General features: G+C 28.7%; 2 protein-coding genes across 4 annotated transcripts in view; one reads left to right on the top strand and one right to left on the bottom strand.

Moving 5' to 3' along the window:
• Positions 1–2,074, bottom strand: part of LOC111682675 (type 1 phosphatidylinositol 4,5-bisphosphate 4-phosphatase) — a 19,747-nt gene extending 17,673 nt beyond the window's left edge. The window contains exons 1-2 of one of the 2 annotated variants that reach the window (XM_046952002.1): positions 1,924–2,074; positions 1,008–1,461 (exon numbers count right to left, since the gene is read on the bottom strand). In XM_046952002.1, the coding sequence (XP_046807958.1) occupies positions 1,008–1,167 (160 nt within the window). In that variant the 5' untranslated portion in view covers positions 1,168–1,461; positions 1,924–2,074. The remainder of the gene's footprint in view (positions 1–1,007; positions 1,462–1,923) is intronic. The other variant, XM_046952001.1, reaches the window with a different exon arrangement.
• A 1,274-nt stretch (positions 2,075–3,348) lies between these two features.
• On the top strand, positions 3,349–16,532 carry LOC111682672 (nuclear distribution protein nudE homolog). 2 transcript variants are annotated; one of them, XM_023444665.2, is made up of 6 exons: positions 3,349–4,304; positions 4,380–4,533; positions 8,444–8,717; positions 8,790–9,023; positions 10,088–10,194; positions 14,219–14,605. In XM_023444665.2, the coding sequence occupies exons 1-6, from the start codon at positions 4,222–4,224 to the stop codon at positions 14,489–14,491; spliced, it is 1,125 nt and encodes a 374-aa protein (XP_023300433.2). In that variant the 5' UTR covers positions 3,349–4,221; the 3' UTR covers positions 14,492–14,605. The 2 variants fall into 2 exon arrangements, with proteins under 2 accessions (XP_023300433.2, XP_046807718.1); XM_046951762.1 differs by lacking the exon at positions 14,219–14,605 and adding an exon at positions 16,424–16,532 and having other exon boundaries at positions 3,356–4,304.
• The last annotated feature ends 5,716 nt before the right edge of the window (positions 16,533–22,248 follow it).

The raw sequence follows: 22,248 nt of genomic DNA, 5'->3' as shown, positions 1-22,248 counted from the left end.
AATTTATCTATTAAAATTACAAAATAATAAAGAACAAAAACATTCAACTTTTTTAGCATTTGCTTAACCCTTTAAATCGTATTATTATATGAAAAAGAGTTAAAAAAATCTACAATAACTGTAACACACTTCACAGTTATATGATTCGAAAGAAATTTGATACCTAAATAATTCAAAGTTTTATTGAAATAGAAAAACACAAAATAAGAAATCTTTGCAAAACATAAAGTATACTTTTGTTGTAATAGTCGTTCGGAAAAAATATTGAAAATTTTAAATAAACAAATAATTAAACAAACAAAAAATATGTAGTTATTGACTGTTAGTAGTAGATCGTTTGAAGATTGCAACATAATGGCACAAACACACTTGTTGGGTTTCCAACCACATTCAAAACATTCAGTCAGTCGTTCAATTCAGTCAAATAGCAAAATGTGACAATAATAGTAATAAATAAACATAAGAAACTAATGAATAGTAACAAACATTATTAGTTGCTATGATAATAAGTATTAGTTGCTGTATAACCGACTGACATCGAAAGGGTTCTGAATGTAGGAGCAACTATTTTGGTTTTTACAAACATCAGCTCAAACTCATCACTCAAACCTCCCCCATATAGAGTATTATTTATTTGATCATTACAAAACAATTACGTACGAGTCTCTGGTGGAAATCAAACACACCACCGGTTGGCTGATAAGCAAGTCTACCAGTACAAACGTTTCCTGATATATTAAAGCATAACTAAAGAAAATTTTGGGTATAATCCGATTTTTTGTATAGAACTTCAAGTGTAAAGTTGGTCCAATGTTATTAAAGCACTCGCAATTCCCTCACAACTAAACTAGTGTAGGGTACTCACCATAGCATAATAGTATATGATTTGCTTTTAAAACAAAACAACACCAACGCCTAGTCAGTCTATGCTATGATACATGTAGACTTACACGTACTTATAGTAAACATTCCCTGTTATCCAAATTATAGTTTAATGAACTACTTACCTTCCGCTGATGGTTGTTGCTGTTGTGACGGCTGCTGTTGGCCTGCAACACCAACATCACCTTGATTGACAGCAGCATTGGTGGTGGCGCCTGTCGAGGCGGAAGTATACATTGAAGTATCTTCATTCTTCAATAGACTTTGTCTCTCGGAATCACCCATTTTTCTTGCCTTCTTCCTTTTGCTAAACAGAAACTTGACCACGAAATTTATAGAAATTTAAATACTTTTTAAGTATTATTTGTTTTATTTATATTTTCTTGTTAATTTTCTAAGATCTCGGGTCTTTGGCTTTTGTTTTCACTTTTTTCTGTTTTGTTGTTATTATTGTTTTATTTTGTCTATTTACTTTGGTATTTATTTAGTGACTTGATTAAATTACACTTTATGTATTTTTATTACTGTTGTTGTTGTTGCCTCTGCTAGTTTTTTTATTTTCTTTTTAATGGAGAAGACCTGCAAGAATAGGAAGAAAAAAAACATACAAATTTAAATTTTTTCACAAATAAGAAAAACACATTTTTTCATTGTTCTTTGTCTTTTCCTAAATGCGGGCCGTGTGAGTAGAGGATAAATCTTGATATTATTTTTTTTTATCTTATTTGAAATATATTTTTCTTCATATGTTTGTGTGTCATAATCTGTACATTGATTGCATTTTGAATAGAAAAATTAACAATTTAAATTAATTTGTAACTTTTTTCTTCATTCTTCTCTTTTCTGCTATGACTGCAGTTTTTTTCCTTCATTCAGTTTTTTATTGCGTTTCTTTCTTCTTCCCTCTTCTGCTCCTTTGACAATTTATTTTGTCATTTACTTTTTTTGTACAATTTCATCATTTTATTTAACAGAATACTTTCGTTTTAGTTGTAGAGTTTAGAAAATCTTTAATAGTTTGTTGTATATATTTTTGTTTACCTTTTTGTTATAAAAGTTTGCAAAATATTTTTTTTGCGTTGATTTTAAGAAAACTGCAAAATTGGTTGATTCTTCCCGAAGAATGAATAGAAAAAATCACCGAATTCAATAAAACGGCGAAATGTCACTATAGAGTCCGGCGTAGACAAATAACGACGCTGACGGCATCATACATTAAACAAATTGCGGCGGCATAAAATTATCTGTAAACCCACTAACTTTTTAATTATTAAACGATATATTAAATTAAAGCTTGATTTATATTACTCAAAAGCTCATTTTTCAAATCGAAGATGACAAATCAAAATTTTAATTATTTAAATTCACATAAAAATCATAACTCCTTTTATATTATTATCAAATTCATATATGATATACACTTTTCATTTGAGCTTTTCTGAATTTAAAATGATAATCCTTATTTCAAATGTTTCAAAAAAAATCTAATAAATAAAGGTCTATATAGTTCAAAAGATCAATTATGTATCTAAAAATTTAAATTTTCTAATTATGAAACTGTCTTAAGCCGAAAAATATTCAACAACGGCGGTTTTTAAATTTCATTAGCGGCTAGGCAATATGCCAAATCGATTCAGGTATTTAAATGGTTTTTATTTTCTTCGTTATTTAGGGTTGCATAATTTGGTATTACTTTAAGGGCGTTTCTACATGGAAGTTGATTTTTAGCAGTGCTTTTTAAACTGTTTTAGGGAAGAAGAATTTCTAAATTTAACACCATACATAGTACTACATATTTAAGCTGGAAATTTTCTAACTTAAAAATCTGAAATAATGTGATTTATGTTTGAATAATATTTTCCATTAATTTTCATAAACATATTTGTATATGCTATTTTTAGAAGATCTTCTAAAGAACATGTTTTGGTACTTTTTTATTTTTGTTTGTTTGGTACAATTTGTTTTGTGTACAAACCAACGCTGTAGTTGAAATTCGCCCTAATCAACGTCAACGTTTCTTTTTTTAAATGACCGAGATGCCAGATTAATTTTATGCAAAATCGCGAAATAACCTGAAGCTACAATGGAAACTCTTGTATGAACAAATCAAATTTGTAAATGAAATAGAAAAAAAACGGAAAAGTTAAGGAATTATATTCCCCATTACAATAAAAACATATACATAAATGCCTCGTTTTTTATTTTACAATTTTTTTAATTTTTTTGTCAGCCATCTATATGACATTAAAAACGACAAAATCTCTAAACAATTTTACACATCTGGCCATATTAAATACTTTTTTAAACAACTGTGAATTTTTTTATATCAAACACACAATTGTTTCGTTCTAAAATTTTATTTTGCAAACTTTTACCAAACTCACTAAGAAAAAATAAAGAAATTTTACAAAAAAAAGTAAGTGTTATTAAAGAAATAATATTATAAACTTATTAAATTGTCAAGCAGCAAAAAAACTTAAGATTGACAATAAATAAAACGAAAACAATAAAAATAAAAGCGATGATTTCATTTTGCCTTGAGAAAGAAGAAACAAAAACGGATGAAAAAAAACTTCACTGATTTTTTTTCTTGACTAGCTTGTTGTTGCTTCCGTACTTCGCCGCAGCGACGAGACAAGTTTTTTTTATTGTTGACGCTACTGAGCAGTTCAAGTGACAGCGGGAGTGAAACAACCACAACAACAAAAAGAAAAACCCAATTGTAAAAATAAAAACAAAAATTTAGAAAAAGAAAAATAAAACAATAGAAAAAAAATAAACGTAAAAAAACAACGTAGAAAAATCAGTTGCTTTAACAAAAAAAAAAAACTGTTGAAAAAAAAGAGAAAATGTGGCAGAGTGTGGGATTTTCTTAAGACAAACACTTGTTAATTAATTGATTTTTCACCAGCAACTTTAACAAAATTATAACTACAGTGCTACTTACATGTGTTTATCTTACTTTTATTTATATTTTATCTTTTCTTTATAGAAAAAAAAACTTGTGAAAATTGTGAAAATTTTTTAAAGAAAAAGAACGAAACGACGACGATATTAAAACAGGGAAAGCAAATTTAAAAAAGAAATATTAGATACAAACAAAATCTTTGAACAATTTTTTTTTACACATTTCTAAAAAAATTGCTTTAAAAGACTTTCCTCCCGAATTAAAAACCTAAAACCAGGAAGGATTTATATTAGATTTTTTTCCTGGATTTTAAACGAAACTTTTGCTCACTGAACTCTTTGATAGAGTCTCTTAACACAATCCTCCCAAAACCAACAAAAACAAACACACACACATACAGAAAACGACCTCATACAAACAACAGATAAAACATGATGGAATCACCTCCACTGTTTAATAGTGTTGAAGACGAATGTCGTTATTGGAAGGAAAGGGCTAAACTTTATCACAAAGAGTAAGTGTTATATATATTATAAATATTTGTAGAAAATAAAAGGTGAAATCATTTTTGTTTTCTTGTAACAATTAGGTGGACAGATGTTAAGCAGGAGTATGACGAATACGTTGAGCAATCACGTGAAATGGAAGCCGAAATGGATGCTACTATTGATCAAAAACAGGCAACAATTAAAGATCTCAGATTTAAATTATCATCAGTGGAAAAAGAAAATGAATCACTTAAGGTTAGTTAAATCATACAAAACCCGGTATTAAAAGACAAGTAAGAGTTAGGTTTTAAGCCCTTTATCATCATGTCCTTCATGAATTGAACTGTAATTCAAGTAGATTTAGAAACTGGTCTGTAATTGAACTGGAACTGGAACGATGGAGATCTGTTGTTGTTGTAACAGCTTTAACTATACAATTATTAATCATGGAGTTCTGTATTTAGGTCTAAGCCAAGAAATTGGGCTACTTCAATAGGGTTAGTCCATAAATCCATTGGGCTAAGTGAAGTAGGGTGGGCTGTACAGGAATGTCGAGAGTTTTAACGTGGGCACCTGCCCTGACGGTCTTATCTCACGGTGGTCTTTTTTATCCAGTGGGTATACTTAAGAATGGTCCATTATCGCCCCTTTGTTCTTCAATGTGTCAATGTGTACAAGTACTTTGCTAGAGTACTCGAGCTATATAATCTCTGACCATTGTTGATTCGGCAACAGCACTAAAAGACGTAACCGTTGGACCGAAGTACGATCCATCAATAAGCCGTAGACATTATTCTTAGGTATACGGGTGGTAAACTTAGGTATACGCCGAACCTCACATTCATCCCGTACTATATACAAATAATACCAACTCATTTCCAACGTTTAGCCCCACAGTCACTCCATCTGTGGGGTATCTGTTGTTTTCGGCAATAGCACCGAACTTATCCCGAAATATTGACTATTATCATGCATCAGTCTTTTAACCACCACTTACTCTCCAACTGACCAGCCAGGACATAGTCCTGCGGGCAACTTGCCACCCGTAGTACCAGATTATGCGGTGCTCTGGTCTAACCTCTGGCAATCTATGCAAGGACTAAGCCAAGCAGTAGACTGTAATCAATTTTTCAGTCCCGGCCAGACTGGAGGTATTGACCACCTCTTTATACCCCGGGGTTGCGATAACACCAAGGCGGAGGTCTCACCAAGGTAATATGCCCCCGGTGGGCGGTACACTTAAATATGTGAAGAATATCATGGGGACAAGCTGGGCGTATATTGGGGACGGTACGGTCTATGCAGCACCAGTAGGACTGTTGCCTGTTGCTCCATCCCGATCTCAGTTGTGCCAGAGCAATTCTTGTTTTCCGTGTCAGGTTCTTATCTATTTCTGCTATGGGTGTAGAATTCAGTGTAACTTAGATCATCCTTTCAAACTATTTAACTAAATTAAATAAAAACTAAAATAGAACTAAGAGTATATAGGAAATCATACAATGCTTTGTGTTAAATACAAATAAATCATGGACATTTTTTTGCCTTAAAATCTTTGGATAATTTTTGAATATATATTTGACAAAATTAAATCTACACTTTGTACTGCATAAAAGGCAGTAAATGTTCGTAATTTTTCTAATCAAAATCATTGAATTCATTATCTTTTCAAGTACTTGATTAAACAACGTAAGAACGATTAAGAAAGTTCAATAGTCAGCAAGTCTAAAGCTAACAAACTTCCCTTTTGAATAGATTAAATATAAATGTAATATTTCAGTTTTTATGTTTTTAAGTTGGCCGATGAAATTAAAAAACTAAAGAATATTATCAACTATTAAATAAAGTCACAATGTCGAAAGTACATTGAGTTTTGTCCACACAATTTCCTTTAAATATACATAAAATGAGATGTTACGTCTATTTCTACATTTGTTTTTCTACTGTGCATTGCAAAAAATCAATAAAGTTTTTCCCTATTTCTTAATTACCTCTTCTACAAACTCTATTTTTAGTTTTATAAACATTATATTTAATGACATTTTTTTCTTTTGTATCAAATTTGCTTGACAGAAAAAAATAGAAATCACTTGTTTTATTACATTCGTTCCTTTTCTTTGCAATACGTAGTTTACATAACATAGAAAAATCTTGAAATCCTGTTTATTTATTAATTTACACTTTAATTTAAATGATTTTTATTCGCATTGGAAAAAGTAATTTAAAATTTGGACTTATAACCACAGAACTTATCTCATACATATTAAGCCTTAGAGCAGCATTTTTATACAAATGAAATTGTGGCCAGAAATGTGTCGCCAAGAATTTAATAAGGTCTAAATTTAAAATAGTTGGAATATAGCCAACGTATTAATTTATTTACTATATTTGCTTTATTAAGAACAATTTATAGTAAACATTTTTGTGACATTTTTACCTGAATGATAACACTTTTTACATTAACTAATATATATTAATTCAGTTCAGTTCTAGTTTAGTTCTAGTTGAGTTCTAGTTCAGTTCTAGTTCAGTTCTAGTTCAGTTCTAGTTCAGTTCTAGTTCAATTCTAGTTCAGTTCTAGTTCAGTTCTAGTTCAATTCTAGTTCAGTTCTAGTTCAGTTCTAGTTCAGTTCTAGTTCAGTTCTAGTTCAGTTCTAGTTCAGTTCTAGTTCAGTTCTAGTTCAGTTCTAGTTCAGTTCTAGTTCAGTTCTAGTTCAGTTCTAGTTCAGTTCTAGTTCAGTTCTAGTTCAGTTCTAGTTCAGTTCTAGTTCAGTTCTAGTTCAGTTCTAGTTCAGTTCTAGTTCAGTTCTAGTTCAGTTCTAGTTCAGTTCTAGTTCAGTTCTAGTTCAGTTCTAGTTCAGTTCTAGTTCAGTTCTAGTTCAGTTCTAGTTCAGTTCTAGTTCAGTTCTAGTTCAGTTCTAGTTCAGTTCTAGTTCAGTTCTAGTTCAGTTCTAGTTCAGTTCTAGTTCAGTTCTAGTTCAGTTCTAGTTCAGTTCTAGTTCAGTTCTAGTTCAGTTCTAGTTCAGTTCTAGTTCAGTTCTAGTTCAGTTCTAGTTCAGTTCTAGTTCAGTTCTAGTTCAGTTCTAGTTCAGTTCTAGTTCAGTTCTAGTTCAGTTCTAGTTCAGTTCTAGTTCAGTTCTAGTTCAGTTCTAGTTCAGTTCTAGTTAAGTTCTAGTTCAGTTCTAGTTCAGTTCTAGTTCAGTTCTAGTCCAGTTCTAGTTCAGTTCTAGTTGAGTTCTAGTTCAGTTCTAGTTCAGTTCTAGTTCAGTTCTAGTTGAGTTCTAGTTCAGTTCTAGTTCAGTTCTAGTTCAGTTCTAGTTCAGTTCTAGTTGAGTTCTAGTTCAGTTCTAGTTCAGTTCTAGTTCAGTTCTAGATCAATTCTAGTTCAGTTCTAGTTCTAGTTCAGTTCTAGTTCAGTTCTAGTTCAGTTCTAGTTCAGTTCTAGTTCAGTTCTAGTTCAGTTCTAGTTCAGTTCTAGTTCAGTTCAGTTTAGTTCAGTTCTAGTTCAGTTCTAGTTCAGTTCTAGTTCAGTTCTAGTTCAGTTTTAGTTCAGTTCTAGTTCAGTTCTAGTTCAGTTCTAGTTCAGTTCTAGTTCAGTTCTAGTTCAGTTCTAGTTCAGTTCTAGTTCAGTTCTAGTTCAGTTCTAGTTCAGTTCTAGTTCAGTTCTAGTTCAGTTCTAGTTCAGTTCTAGTTCAGTTCTAGTTCAGTTCTAGTTCAGTTCTAGTTCAGTTCTAGTTCAGTTCTAGTTCAGTTCTAGTTCAGTTCTAGTTCAGTTCTAGTTCAGTTCTAGTTCAGTTCTAGTTCAGTTCTAGTTCAGTTCTAGTTCAGTTCTAGTTCAGTTCTAGTTCAGTTCTAGTTCAGTTCTAGTTCAGTTCTAGTTCAGTTCTAGTTCAGTTCTAGTTCAGTTCTAGTTCAGTTCTAGTTCAGTTCTAGTTCAGTTCTAGTTCAGTTCTAGTTCAGTTCTAGTTCAGTTCTAGTTCAGTTCTAGTTCAGTTCTAGTTCAGTTCTAGTTCAGTTCTAGTTCAGTTCTAGTTTAGTTCTAGTTCAGTTCTAGTTCAGTTCTAGTTCAGTTCTAGTTCAGTTCTAGTTCAGTTCTAGTTTACTTCTTGTTCAGTTTCGTTTTACACATTCAACTATAATACTTTAAATACAATTCTTTTTAATTTAGATCAAACTCGAATCACATAGTATGGAATTAAATAGCATTGAAAAACAATTGGAAAATATGAAAAAAGAACGAGATTCCATGAAAGACTACCTGCGACAGTTGGAACAGAAAAATGATGATTTAGAACGAGCGCATCGTATACTAAATGAAAGTATTGTAGATTTTGAACGAATGCTGGATAAAGCATATGAAAAGAATGCATTACTTGAAATGGAAGTAGATGAAAAAGAAGTTTTACAAGAAAAACTACAAAGATTAATGGATGAAACGAGAGGTAGCTAAAAAATTCTATACAATCTAATATTTTCTTATAAATTATATTTAAATATTTGCTATTTACAAACAGATCTTAAACAAGAACTTAATGTGAAAACACGTTACACCTCCACAAATGGTACACAGAATGGCGGTCTGGTGATGGGTTCTGGTTCTGAAGTTACCACACCCAATGGCATTAATGGTGATATAATGTTGCAATCGCACGATACAGCAACTCTTAATAATACCAATACGTTAGGAACAACAAATAATACAGCAACAAATATTAATGATTATCAATTACAACAACGTTCATTGAAAAGTAAGATATGTCGTTCATTGAAACAAACCAGACATGCTTTAAAATTAACTAAAAAATATCGTAAAAAAGATTAAAGATTTTTTTTGTTAACAAAAAAAGAAAAAAACGCACACACAGGGGTCTAAATCACAAACACTTTATAAAAAAAAGCACATTTTATATATTTTATTATTATTATTTTATTATATTTTTACGCTTTTTATTTATTTGTATTTTACATTTTTTTTAAAGTGTTAATCTTTTAATATTTGTAATGTAAGTTTTTTTTATTTATTTACTGTAGTGTATGTATATTTTTATTTATTTGTTTCTTTATTATTTATTATTCATTTTATCATATTTTGTGTCTTTATGTTGTAATGGAAATTTACATAATTTTTTTCTTGCTACTTTAGAACAACTTGCAATTTAAATGATAAAAAAAATTGTCAATTACAAGTTGCCGAGATCATTAGTAGTATTTATTTGTTAGTTTAAATGGTTTTTTAATATTTTGTTTTTAGCAAATACTTTTTTTCAAAGTTTGTAAAAGAATACAATGTTTTTTGATTTAAAACAAATACTTTTTAAAATGTCTATTTGTATTTCTAAAAATTGTGTAAATTTTAAAAAAGATTTTATAAATTCTTTTAACCTTAATTGAGAATATATTTTATAAAAGTGACTCAATTACATTATTTTATTCAAACATTCTTTTCTCTATGTATAATATTTATAAATGTTAAGTTATTTTGTTAATAATGTTAATAAATACATTGTAAAAAAAACATGCTCATTAATTAAAAACAAAATAAAATCATCAGCAGGTTCATTTCATCTTCATCAATCATAATTGTTTTAAATCATTTCATAATTAAGTAATTTTGTTTATTTTTATTTTTTAGTTTTAATCAAAGTGCATTTGTGTTGTGTTTGTCCCCCCTGTGTAAATCTTTTTTCCCTTCTTTTCTTTCTATTTCTTTTTAGTTATTATTTTAGTTTAATATTTCTTCTCTCCTCTGATTTGAAATTTAATATGAAAAATGGTAATTTGTAATGTTTTTTTTTTGTTTTGCTAAATCTAGGAAAACCATTTGCCGATCCGGATAATTTACTTAATGGTAATGCAATGACTGCTAGTTCACGTACAACAGCATTTAACATTGTCACTGATATGCTCAGAAAATTAAATGTAAGTACAAAGACTATGTTTTATTTTTAAAATTTTTATAAAAATGGTGTGGGATTTTTTTTTGTGTAATTTTGTACTTAAAAAAATAATAATATTTATTTTAGTTAAACTTTATAGTTCATTTGTAATTTGCATGTTTAATTTTCTAATTAATTTTGTTTAATTATTTGTTTGTGCTAACAAAAACAAAGTGTTTTATCCATAGGAAAGTAATTTATTACAGCAGTAAATGTTTCTTTCACATTTATTGTAATATTGTCTCTTATCTGTCTCCATTTGTTTATTGAAGAAATATATGTTTGTCTATTTGTTTTGTTTGTTCTTTTGTCTAGTCTGTTTAAATGTCATTTACTTATTTAAAAAATAATGAACTTCATAATTGATATTGCAGATGTTGGGGGGTTTAAAAAGTCGTTGATACTGATTTATATTTTTATTTACTCAAAATATTTGAATTTTTAAAAATTTGTTTATTTCTAGGATTTTTTTTGATAATTTTGAAAGAATTTTTTTTTAAATTTTAGGTAAATTTTGTCTGCTTTCATGTAATTTTGTCTGTTTTAGGAGTAATTTTAAAATTTTTAAATTGAGAGAAAAAATTTTAAATTTTTGGGAAAATAATTTCGAAAATTGGAAATTTTTCAAAAATTATCTATTTTTGGGGAAATTTTGAAAATTTGTCAATTTAGAGGGCAATTTTCGCAATTTGTTGATTTTTCGAAAAAAAAATTTAAAATTTTGAAACCTAAAAAATTTTAAAGAGAAATTTTTAACCAAAGTATATATAAAGTTATACTTTGTTTTTAACATTAGATTATTTTGGAAACATTTAAATTTAAAGAGAAATGTTTAACATTGAAGAGAATTCTCAAAACTTTTTTTTTTTAAAAATTAGAAAAATTTTGAAGAAAATTGGATCTACTCAATTGTCGTCCCATTGTGATGCCGTAGAAGTCCATTAATATAAAACTCACTGCTTCTAGTTTTAAACCAGAGTTTGAATCGCGAAATTTAGCACATTTTTGAGACAAATCCCAAATAGCTCTTCCGTAGAAACAAGAGAGAGCAGCAAAGCTCCTTGAATGATGGGTAATGACAAAGGTGAGGTAAGGTATAGTTTCCATTTCCTTCTCTTTAAGGCTAATCCAATAGTAGACGCTATATGTGAGACCCATACTTCCTGTGGTGTGCTTGCCAATTGCACAGTGTCCCGTTATGACTGACGACAGCATTCTTATCTGATCCCTGCGAAAGCTTAACTATAAGCTTGACCTGCAAGCATCGTATAGATTTAAAATTGACTTTGAAATAATATAGTTGGTTTCGCAAAACTTCCTGATTTAAGACATTTCATATAGTTCACTTTGAACCGTTCAGGCTAAAATACATTTTTAAGGGGAATACCAATGTGTATGAGTCGATTTCATCCTCCCTCCTCATCGCATTATTCCTGACAAGTTTGTTGGCTATACATTTTCACTGATAGTTGCAATGTCCAGGGATCAATTCGTTATACTGAACTGTCTCGCTATTTCATTCAGAGATTCCCGGCATTCTTCGCTTTATCTTAATGTCGCGAGGACACTCGTTAGACTTCTAATCGCAGCTTTGCTTTCCATACATATACATATATTACCATCATATCTGCCAGTTAGCGACTGGCAGATTACTCTGTCTGTTAAACACTACAATAATTAGGTAAAATAAAAAGATGTTTTGAAGTTCAAATCTTTCAATGTAAAAGCGACTAAACCACCTTTCCACTCCTCCTGGAGCCATTAGTTTAAACATTCATTACGCCATTGATTGAGTGGGACTTGGTTACTAAATTTCTAGGATTCAAAGTGTTTAATTATTTGTGTTTTTCTATGTTTTTACTGACAAACCACAAACCATATGCCCCAAGTATGATTGCAGATTGATCCCACGATCAAGTTTTGTATAGTGCGTACGATGGCTTTCCATTGTTTGTTACCACACGAAAACATCCGAGAACAGTATGGGCATACAACTGCTCTCTTACTGGTGTAGGTTAGGTTAGGTTAAGAAGGGTTATACACCGTAAAAAACGGTGTATATCCACTCGGAGACCATAAGGTCCATTGTGATTCCCTTCAAGAAGTGAAGATTCAAAACAGAGAAGCCAAAACACTTTCACAACACAAGAATGAAAGAAAATAGAAAAGAAAATGGGTAGAGAGTGGAGATCCAAAAACAGAGAAGCCAAAAAACGCTACCACAACACGAGAATGAAAGAAAATGGTAAAGAGGTCATATTAATAGATAATTAAATAACAGATAACTAGGACACTGGCACTGGTGTAAATAGCTATATTTTTGCCTTATTTATGTTTTGGATATTCATATTACCTTATAGTTTACTGTCAGCGATCACTCCAAGATATTTTGCATGATCAGTGAGATTCAGTCTTATCCCATTTAACGTTGGAATCTATTTATAGAGAAATTTTAGAAAAAATAAGACAAAGTTTAAAAGTTTTTGAAATTTCATATTCCAATTTCCTTTCGTGTGGTAGCTGACAATGGAACGCTCTATACTAAACATGAGTTTCTCAGGCAGTCTGAAAAAATTAGACTGAAATTGTATACTATTGACCATATTGTTTTTTTTTTTTTGAATTTCGAGGCAACGTGTTGTTGTATGTTGTCATGCTTTTAGCCTTTACTCCAACGCAGACTCTTGAACATACTCTAGCCTAATCGGTAGAAGATTCCTTAACAAATTAACATGCCACAAGTCAGAGAGCAGAGCCAACTTTTTTAACCTTCGAATTTTATTTCATTTCTCATAGAAGATCATTCACATATAGTCAGCTCTTGTTCTTTATGCTCCACGATTCTGGTATATAACTAAATGTTCTAAATACCTTTATCTTTAATACTTTTTAGTCCAATTCTCTGCTTTTAAACTATGTTATATTTGAGCATCACTGCAGATTGACACAAACAAAATTGCATTTTTCTCAAACTTTAAGGCAATGTATCGGTGCGACGTTGAATATCTCTGGTCTAATCATTAGAGGAGGAAATGTTTACAAATCCTACTTTAACAAATCTTCTTGCTACTTGTCAAAAAGCTTTGTTTTTTCAACGTAGTCTCTCGACAATCGCTTGTTCTTTATGCTTCACGATTCTAGTATGAACGTCAGTTTCCTTCCTTTATCTTTAATACCTTTTAGTCCAAAATTCTCTGTTTTTAAACAATGTTGTTTGCAAAGATCTGTGCATTACAGCAAATTGACTCAAGCAATGTGCGACTTTGGATATCTCTTCATCAGATATTTGAAGTAGTTGCCTCTGTTTCTTCTAAAATCTACATGTTTGCATTTAATGTGTTTAAAATTGTTTGTGTCTATGTTAAAAATATGATAATCTTTATATAGTATTGGTATGTGTCCATGATAAACTGATGATATTCTATATAAAGTATAGGTTTGTATCCATGATAAACAGATCAAACATTAAGTTTTCTAAATTATAACAATTGAATTCAATAGCAGATTCGAAACTAAATTGTTTTAAAAGAGCTTGACTTTCCAACTAGAAAATGTTGCTAATCTATTTATAAAGATTAGATTATTGAAGTTGTGGATAAATACGAAATTCTAAAGTTTCTTACGTCTACATAAAAAATACATTTAAAACACATTCTAAATTTCACTTTGAACATACAACATAAAAACATCTCTTACTAATTCAATTGCACTAAACAAACCGACTTCTACCTTTAAAAAAAGCTTCAATTTCTTACTTTCCTTCATTCTACTTGTAGTCCTAATGTCATGCATTGTTACTTAAACCTTTTCAAAACAATTTTCTAATATCACATTCTAGCATTTCTTTTAAAAATTTTCTAACAGTAACATAATTGCATAGATTCTTAAAAGAAATTGAAAACAAAAAAACAAAGACTAACCTTTGGTCTAACCCTTAACAGAATAAAAAAATTTCGTAATCAAAAACACAACCTCAACAATTCTATTCTATATAAATTATCTTTCAGTTGGATAAAGCACTTTTATGTCCTCAATGTGATCGTTTTAGTTGTATATGTGAAAAAACAAAAGTCAACACCAACGTCAGCAGCACCACCACCACCACCAACTCCTCCTCTTTATTGCGTCGCTCAACCAGTCGCAGTAATACAAGTTTAAATTTTGGTTCAAACATTTTCAAACGTTTTGCTGAACGTATGAGTTCTAATAATAATATTTTTGCTGCAACTTTAAGAAATTCCTCCAATAGTAGTGAAATACCAAATAATATAAATATTTAATTTGTTTTAAACCTAGAAAAACATAGAGATTAATTTATAATGGACTGATGAAATTATACAAAGCTTAACAATACAATTTAATCATAGAAATACTAGTGTTCGTTTTGGTAGCTTTAGTAGATTTCTATAGATTTTAATAACTTATTAAGAAAGACCTACTTTTAGTTGAAAAATAACTTAATATTTTCTGTATTAATATTTTATGTTTAATTTAATCAGTGTACACTTAATAAGGTAGCCTCGTCGCTACAACAAATACAACAATACAAAAACAACAGGCGATTTGTTATTGTAGAATAATCCCATCTGTCAAAAAAAGCTGTGTGTGTAGAATGAAAAAGCAACAAATAAACACAATAAAAATATGAGTTTTAGCAATTATTTAAATTTTTAACTATTAATATTAATATATTATATTAATTAAACGTGGAATGTCTGAAAATCATAACTATATCTATTGGGAAGACCAATTTTCCGAATTAAACGTGTTTTTTGTGAAAAGTGATTGGTTGTGTTAAAAATAGTTGAAACTGATTTGGAACGTATGCCGGAGCTAAAGATTTTCTTTTTTTATCAAGAGAGAAGGATAACAAAGACATTTAATCACGATTGACCTAGAAAACTCCTTTAAAACCATAATTTTCTTCACTTTTTAAAATTTATACACCTTTTGCGATTTTTTTTCTATGTAAACAAACAGGAATTTTGACAGATAAGATTGTAAATGCTGATGATCAGCTGTGCGGACGAGGCTACCTTATTAAGTGTACACTGAATTTAATTATATTGATTTAAATATAATTTTTTATTTATACAACTGTAGTGTAATAATTTTGTGTATTAAATATATTTTTTTTTAATAAATCTTTTATATTATTGTTTTTTTGTTAGTAGTTTATGTTTAAGCTTCATAACACACCTAAAGCAAAATTCCCACCATTATATGTTTTTAAAAATATTGAAAACTTTCCAAAACAAAACCTTAAAAATTTTAAAATTTCCCAGAGAAATAGTAAATTTCTAGGAAATCTTTAAAGTCCTAAAGAAATTAATGATCTCTCGGGGGAGATCAAAAATTTCCTAAAGAAATTAATGATCTCTCGGGAGAGATCAAAAATTTCCTAAAGAAATTAATGATCTCTCGGGAGAGATCAAAAATTTCCTAAAGAAATTAATGATCTCTCGGGAGAGATCAAAAATTTCCTAATGAAATTAATGATCTTTCAAGAGAGATCAAAAATGTCCTAAAGAAATTGATGATCTCTCAAGAGGGATCAAATTTTTCTAAAGAAATTAATGATCTCTCAAGAGAGATCAAAAATTTCCTAAAGAAATTGATGATCTCTCAAGAAAGATCAAAAATTTCCTAAAGAAATTGATGATCTCTCAAGAGAGATCAAAAATTTCCTAAAGAAATTGATGATTTCTCAAAAGAGATCAAAAATTTCCTAAAAAAATGATGATCTCTCAAGAGAGATCAAAAATTTCCTAAAAAAAATGATGATCTCTCAAGAGAGATCAAAAATTTCCTAAAGAAATTGATGATCTCTCAAGAGAGATCAAAAATTTCCTAAAGAAATTGATGATCTCTCAAGAGAGATCAAAAATTTCCTAAAGAAATTGATGATCTCTCAAGAAAGATCAAAAATTTCCTAAAGAAATTGATGATCTCTCAAGAAAGATCAAAAATTTCCTAAAGAAGTTGATGATCTCTCAAGAGAGATCAAAAATTTCCTAAAGAAATTGATGATCTCTCAAGAGAGACCAAAAATTTCCTAAAGAAATTGATGATCTCTCAAGAAAGATCAAAAATTTCCTAAAGAAATTGATAATCTCTCGGGAGTGATCAAAAATTTCGAAAAAAATAGACAAATATTTCCAATAATATTTATCAACATATCTCATTTTATTTCAATTTACATTTTATTCCAGGCAATCGAAACAAAATTGAAAACTTATCGAGAACATGGACCAGCAATGCCGCCGAGACAATGACAACAAACCCCCAGTTGCTGTGCAGCAACACAATATACAACAATAACAACAAACAACACCGAAATCGATGACAATTATGATGTGAATAAATTGATTGAGGATGATACAGGAGATGAAAGCATACTACAGCAGGCAACTACAAATTTGATTGCAGCAGCAACCATAGCACCCCTAACAACTATTTAAACAAAAAAAAAAAAAAAAAAAGAAAAAAAGAAGTAATATTTAACAAAAAAATCATATATGTTATTAAATATTTTTTTCTTTTTTTATCCTGTGATGCATACATATATATTTATTTAAATAATGACTTAACAACAACTGACATTACAACAAAACGACAACAACATACTCATTTGTTAAAAAAAAGAATTATTAAAAAATGTAATTTATACATAACACATGAAAAATCTCTTTTATAAAAATACAAACCAAACAAAAATTAAATTATATTAAAATGAAAACCCAATTGTAAAAAGCGTACAAAAAAACAAATAATAAAACAAACAAAAATATTAAATTTTTAGAAACAATTTTAAAACTTAACGCTTTAGAAGTGTTGAAGAGAAATAGAAAACTTTCAGAGAAGTTTATGAATATTTAATCATTTAGAAATTGATGTTCTCTCAGAAGAGATGAAAAATTTTCCTAAAGATAATAATGATCTCTTCATGAAAAATTTCCTAAAAAAATATGATCTTTCAAGAGAGATGAAAGATTTCTTAAAGATATTAATGATCTAATGGGAGAAAAGAAAAATTTTCTAAAAAAAAATTATGATCTCTTCTTAGAGATCAGAAAACTTCTAGAGAAATTGTTGATCTCTTGTTATAGATCAAAAATCTCTTAAAGAAATTAATGATCTCTTGGAATAGATAAATAATTTTCTATAGAAATCCATGATCTTATAGAAGAGATCAGTAATTTCCTAAAAAAACTTATGATCTTTCAGGAGAGACAAAAAGTTTCCTAAAGAAATTGATGAACTCTTGGGAGAGATCAACAAATTTTAGAGAAATTGATGATATCTTGTTATAGATCAAAAATTTCCAAAAAAAATTGATGATCTTTTAGAAGAGATCAAAAATTTCCTAAAGAAATTGATGATCTTTCAGGAGAGATAAAAAGTTTACTAAAGAAATTGATGATTTCTCGGGAGAGAGATCAACAAATTTATAGAGAAATTAATGATCTCTTGTTATAGATCAAAATTTCCTAAGAAATTGATGAGCTCTTGGAAGAGATGAACAATTTTCTATAGAAATCGATGATCTTTTAGAAGAGATCAAAAATTTCCTAAAGAAATCGATGATCTCTAGGAAGAGATGAATTTTCTATAGAAATCGATGATCTTATAGAAAAGATTAGTAATTTTCCAAAGAAATTCATGATCTTTTTAGGAGAGATAAAAAGTTTCCTAAAGAGATTGATAATCTCTTGGGAGAGATCAAAAAATTTCTACAGAAATTGATGATCTCTTGTTATAGATCAAAAATTTCCTAAAAAACACATGATATCTTGTAATTTTCTATAGAAATCGATAATCTTTTGGATGAGATCAAAAATTTCCTTAAGAAATTAATGATCTTTCAGAACATGTGATCAATTTCCTAAAGAAATTGATAATTTCTAGAAAAAGATAATGAAATTGATGATGTCACGGAAGAGATCAAAATTTCCCTAAAGAAATTGATGATCTTTTGGGAGAAATTAAAATTAAAAAAATGTAGATCTTTTCAAAGAGAAAAATTTCCTAATAAATATGAAAACAAGAGTATGTTGCAAATCATTTTATTTAATTTTATTAAACGCACATCCTTAAAAAATTGTTGTTAGTTTAACAATTTCGATTGCTTGCCACAAATAAAATTACTCTTTCTTATTTCGTTAATTCCTCCTACAGAGTAAAAATATTTTGCTGCTGATCAAAAAACTTTACACTTAATTGTCTAGATATTTATTTCAAAAAAATCATTTAATTTAAGTTTTTCTAAAAAATCCTAAAAAAAATGTGATTTAAAAAACTGAAAGGAAACAGTGAAATGAAAGTCTTAAAGAAATTTCCAATATCAATGATGTTATTAAACAATAACTAATAACATTATAGATAAAATGAAATGAAAAGCTGTTAGACCAAACTAACTAAATTTAAAATATTTTAAAGGCTTTTTAAAAAAGTCTGGAAAAATTCTTTTTGAAATTCCTAATTCGATGCGAAAAGAGTTTAAATTTCTGTTTTACAATACGAAAATGTTTACTTTCGTTTTGTTTAAGGAAATAAATGTCCAGACTCGTTTTGTCCAAACAGCTAATTTAAAACAAGGTTTTGAAAAAACCTCAAGATTTGAAAGTTATTAAAATATTTTTTAATACAAAAACTTTATTTTTTAATTTTTTATATATGAAATAAAACTAATAATTAATTTATGTGTGTTTTTTCTATGTTTAATTTAAATAAAACAAAAACTATAAAAAACGTTATATATTTGAAAAAAAAAAATAATAATAAATGTTTAAAACAATACTTTATTTTTTTACATAAAAAAAACGAAAAAAGAATAAAAAATAAATATATTTAAAACAAAATATAAAAAAAAAAACAAAACAACCTTATAATAATTGCCTTTTTTGCTAAATATTTATAACAAACTTATAAAAAAACAAAAAATATATAAAACAATACATTATTTTCAAAACCTAAAACAAAATTAAGTTTTGAAACTATTAATTGTATTACCATTTATTATTTTAGCTGATTTTTACAATAAATATTTTTTTGTATTAATTATTAAAAAAAAACCAAATCATCTCTAAATCCGACAGCAACTTTAGGTCTAAAATATAACGAAAAAAAAAAATTAAACAAAAATATATGCCACCCTCATTACACCACAAAAAAAAGAAGTCTTCTTTATATTGAAAATAAATAAATAAAATATATATAAAAAACCCATAAAAATAGTAAAAGACAAAAAAACGTAAATAAAACATTAAATGTATTAGATATAACAACAACAGTATGTACTATATTTAAATATTAGATTATATCTATTATTGAAATACAATAAAAAAGAAATAAAATACAAAATAGAAAAATCTAAAACAGAATTTATCAAAACGAAAACAAACACAATTAAAAATAATAAAATAAAATATAGTTTAAAAAAAGTCCGAAAAAATATACATATTGTTAAAATACATGAAATGTTTGCAATAAAGATTGACATGACTCTGAAGATACGATCTAAAGTGTTTAATTTGGTTTCGAAAAAGATCGATAGGGAAAAAATTTCTAGAACAATACTAGAACAGAACTAGAACAGAACTAGAACAGAACTAGAACTAGAACAGAACTAGAACAGAACTAGAACAGAACTAGAACAGAATTAGAACAGAACTAGAACTGAACTAGAACTTAACTAGAACTGAACTAGAACTGAACTAGAACTGAACTAGAACTGAACTAGAACTGAACTAGAACTGAACTAGAACTGAACTAGAACTGAACTAGAACAGAACTAGAACAGAACTAGAACAGAACTAGAACAGAACTAGAACAGAACTAGAACTGAACTAGAACTGAACTAGAACTGAACTAGAACTAAACTAGAACTGAACTAGAACTGAACTAGAACTGAACTAGAACTGAACTAGAACTGAACTAGAACTGAACTAGAACTGAACTAGAACTGAACTAGAACTGAACTAGAACTGAACTAGAACTGAACTAGAACTGAACTAGAACTGAACTAGAACTGAACTAGAACTGAACTAGAACTGAACTAGAACTGAACTAGAACTGAACTAGAACTGAACTAGAACTGAACTAGAACTGAACTAGAACTGAACTAGAACTGAACTAGAATTGAACTAGAACTGAAATAGAACTGAACTAGAACTGAACTAGAACTGAACTAGAACTAAACTAGAACTAAACTAGAACTAAACTAGAACTAAACTAAAACTAAACTAGAACTAAACTAGAACTAAACTAGGACTGAACTATCGCTGTATTTTAAGCTGGTAATCGGCGTCAAAGTCATTCTGTAAAGGCTTCCTTATATAGGGAGTATTGTTCATTATGGACCGAACCTCATAAAATTTGGTAGATATATTTTGCCACAACAAATATTTTTATGTCGAATGACATCGCTTTTCTCGTCATTTTTATCGCGTCAAAGAAATTATTTATTTTTACAAGACCTTGTTATGGTATTTTTGATATTCGTAACAATTGCTTAAAGTATTTACTCTAATGTACGTGCATAGTTATGTATTTATGCAAAAATTTTAAACATTTCGCCTTTTTTGGAGCAATCATATATTAAGGTATATTTATGAAGATACATTCATGCATCTTACAAAAGGTTATTGCTGTAAATTCTTTTTATAGGAAGTTTGACATTATTATGACATAAGCCCAACCACGGTTGTTAGATCTTATAACGTTTGCAGTAAAATGTTCAGAAAATGTCTAATAATACTGTCAACTTACAAATTTTGTCTTGTAATATTTTCGGTAAGATACAGAAAAACAGTTCTCTTTTTACTAAAACTACTATCACAACATAATTTTGGACATGCGCACTGTTTATTGCAAATATTCTTATAACTACGTTTACTCTTTCTAGACATTCGCAATGTATTTAAGCCTGTTGTTAAGCTATTCGAACAAACAGTTTGTCTCTTTCTGCTCCATTAAACTCTTTTTTCGGCTTCTTGTTTGTTAATCAGTTCTTAGTGTGATGTCTTAATAATACGTTCGTCTTCCGGTAGTTTCGTAATAAAAAATTATTTAAAAATAGAAAAGTTTTTAAATAATAATATAAAGTGAATAGAAATGAAGTGCACATAAAACGTTCTGTGAAAAAATGTGAAAATGTTAATAAATCACGGTAATTAATAAACAATTGGTTGTTAAGAAAAAAAATGTGCTGCCGGCAGCGCAGTCGTGAAGGAAAAAATGTGTATCTAATTTTACAGTAGTTTTGCAAATTCTCTCTTTCTCTCTTGTTCGGTTTTTTTTATAAAAAAATGTGTTTTTTGTTTGTTTGTATGTATGTGTAAATGCATTACGCAGGGGGAGGTGTGAGTAAAGAAATCAACGTAAATAAAAAGAGAGCATAAATGAAAATAAAGAGCTAATAAATGTTATATGAAGTAAAAGCTCCAACTATGGCCTGTTTTTTTATAACATAAAGCAAAAGTGTTTAAATGTTCAAAAAAAGTTGTTACTAAAGCTTTAAATATAGCAAATTTACGCTTTCAAAAGGAAATTAAGAAAGGAAATAGGTAAATAAAAATAAATAAATAAAATAAGTAAGTTTAAGAAAGCTTTTTATATGGTCTGTTTTTAAATTTGAAGTTATAGTTAATATGGTGTTAATTATTGATGTTACAAGGAAACATAATCACCTAAAGGCTAAGAGAACAGTTACTGTTACAAAAAGGTAAATTTTAATTTGAAAATTATCAATAAAACAGTTTCTTAACCCTCTGGGACTGACGTGGTAATCTGATAGACAGCAAAAAATCAGAAAAATTAGATTTTTCAATCTTTTACAGGTTTCAATAACAGATTTCAAAAAATGGTGTCTAATAGACACCACGTCAGTAAAATAATTATAAAAAATACAAATCGGTTCCAGAACGTTAAGTGTCTTGTCACATCTACAACGTTGGCAGAAACATGCCAAATTGAAATTGAAGTGATCAAAGTGCGTCACATTTGTTTACTCTACGGGTGGGTTTGTTTATTACTT

This window comes from Lucilia cuprina, chromosome 5, assembly GCF_022045245.1.
Source record: "Lucilia cuprina isolate Lc7/37 chromosome 5, ASM2204524v1, whole genome shotgun sequence".
Taxonomy (NCBI): Eukaryota; Metazoa; Arthropoda; class Insecta; order Diptera; family Calliphoridae; genus Lucilia; species Lucilia cuprina.
This window is presented reverse-complemented; position numbering and strand designations above follow the sequence as displayed.

Coding starts and splice junctions, on each gene's coding strand:
- LOC111682672 (XM_023444665.2), top strand. CDS start 4,222: ATGATGGAATCACCTCCACTGTTTAATAGTGTTGAAGACGAATGTCGT. Junction 4,534..8,443: donor AAGAAAATGAATCACTTAAG/GTTAGTTAAATC, acceptor TTTTTAATTTAG/ATCAAACTCGAATCACATAG. Junction 8,718..8,789: donor ATTAATGGATGAAACGAGAG/GTAGCTAAAAAA, acceptor ATTTACAAACAG/ATCTTAAACAAGAACTTAAT.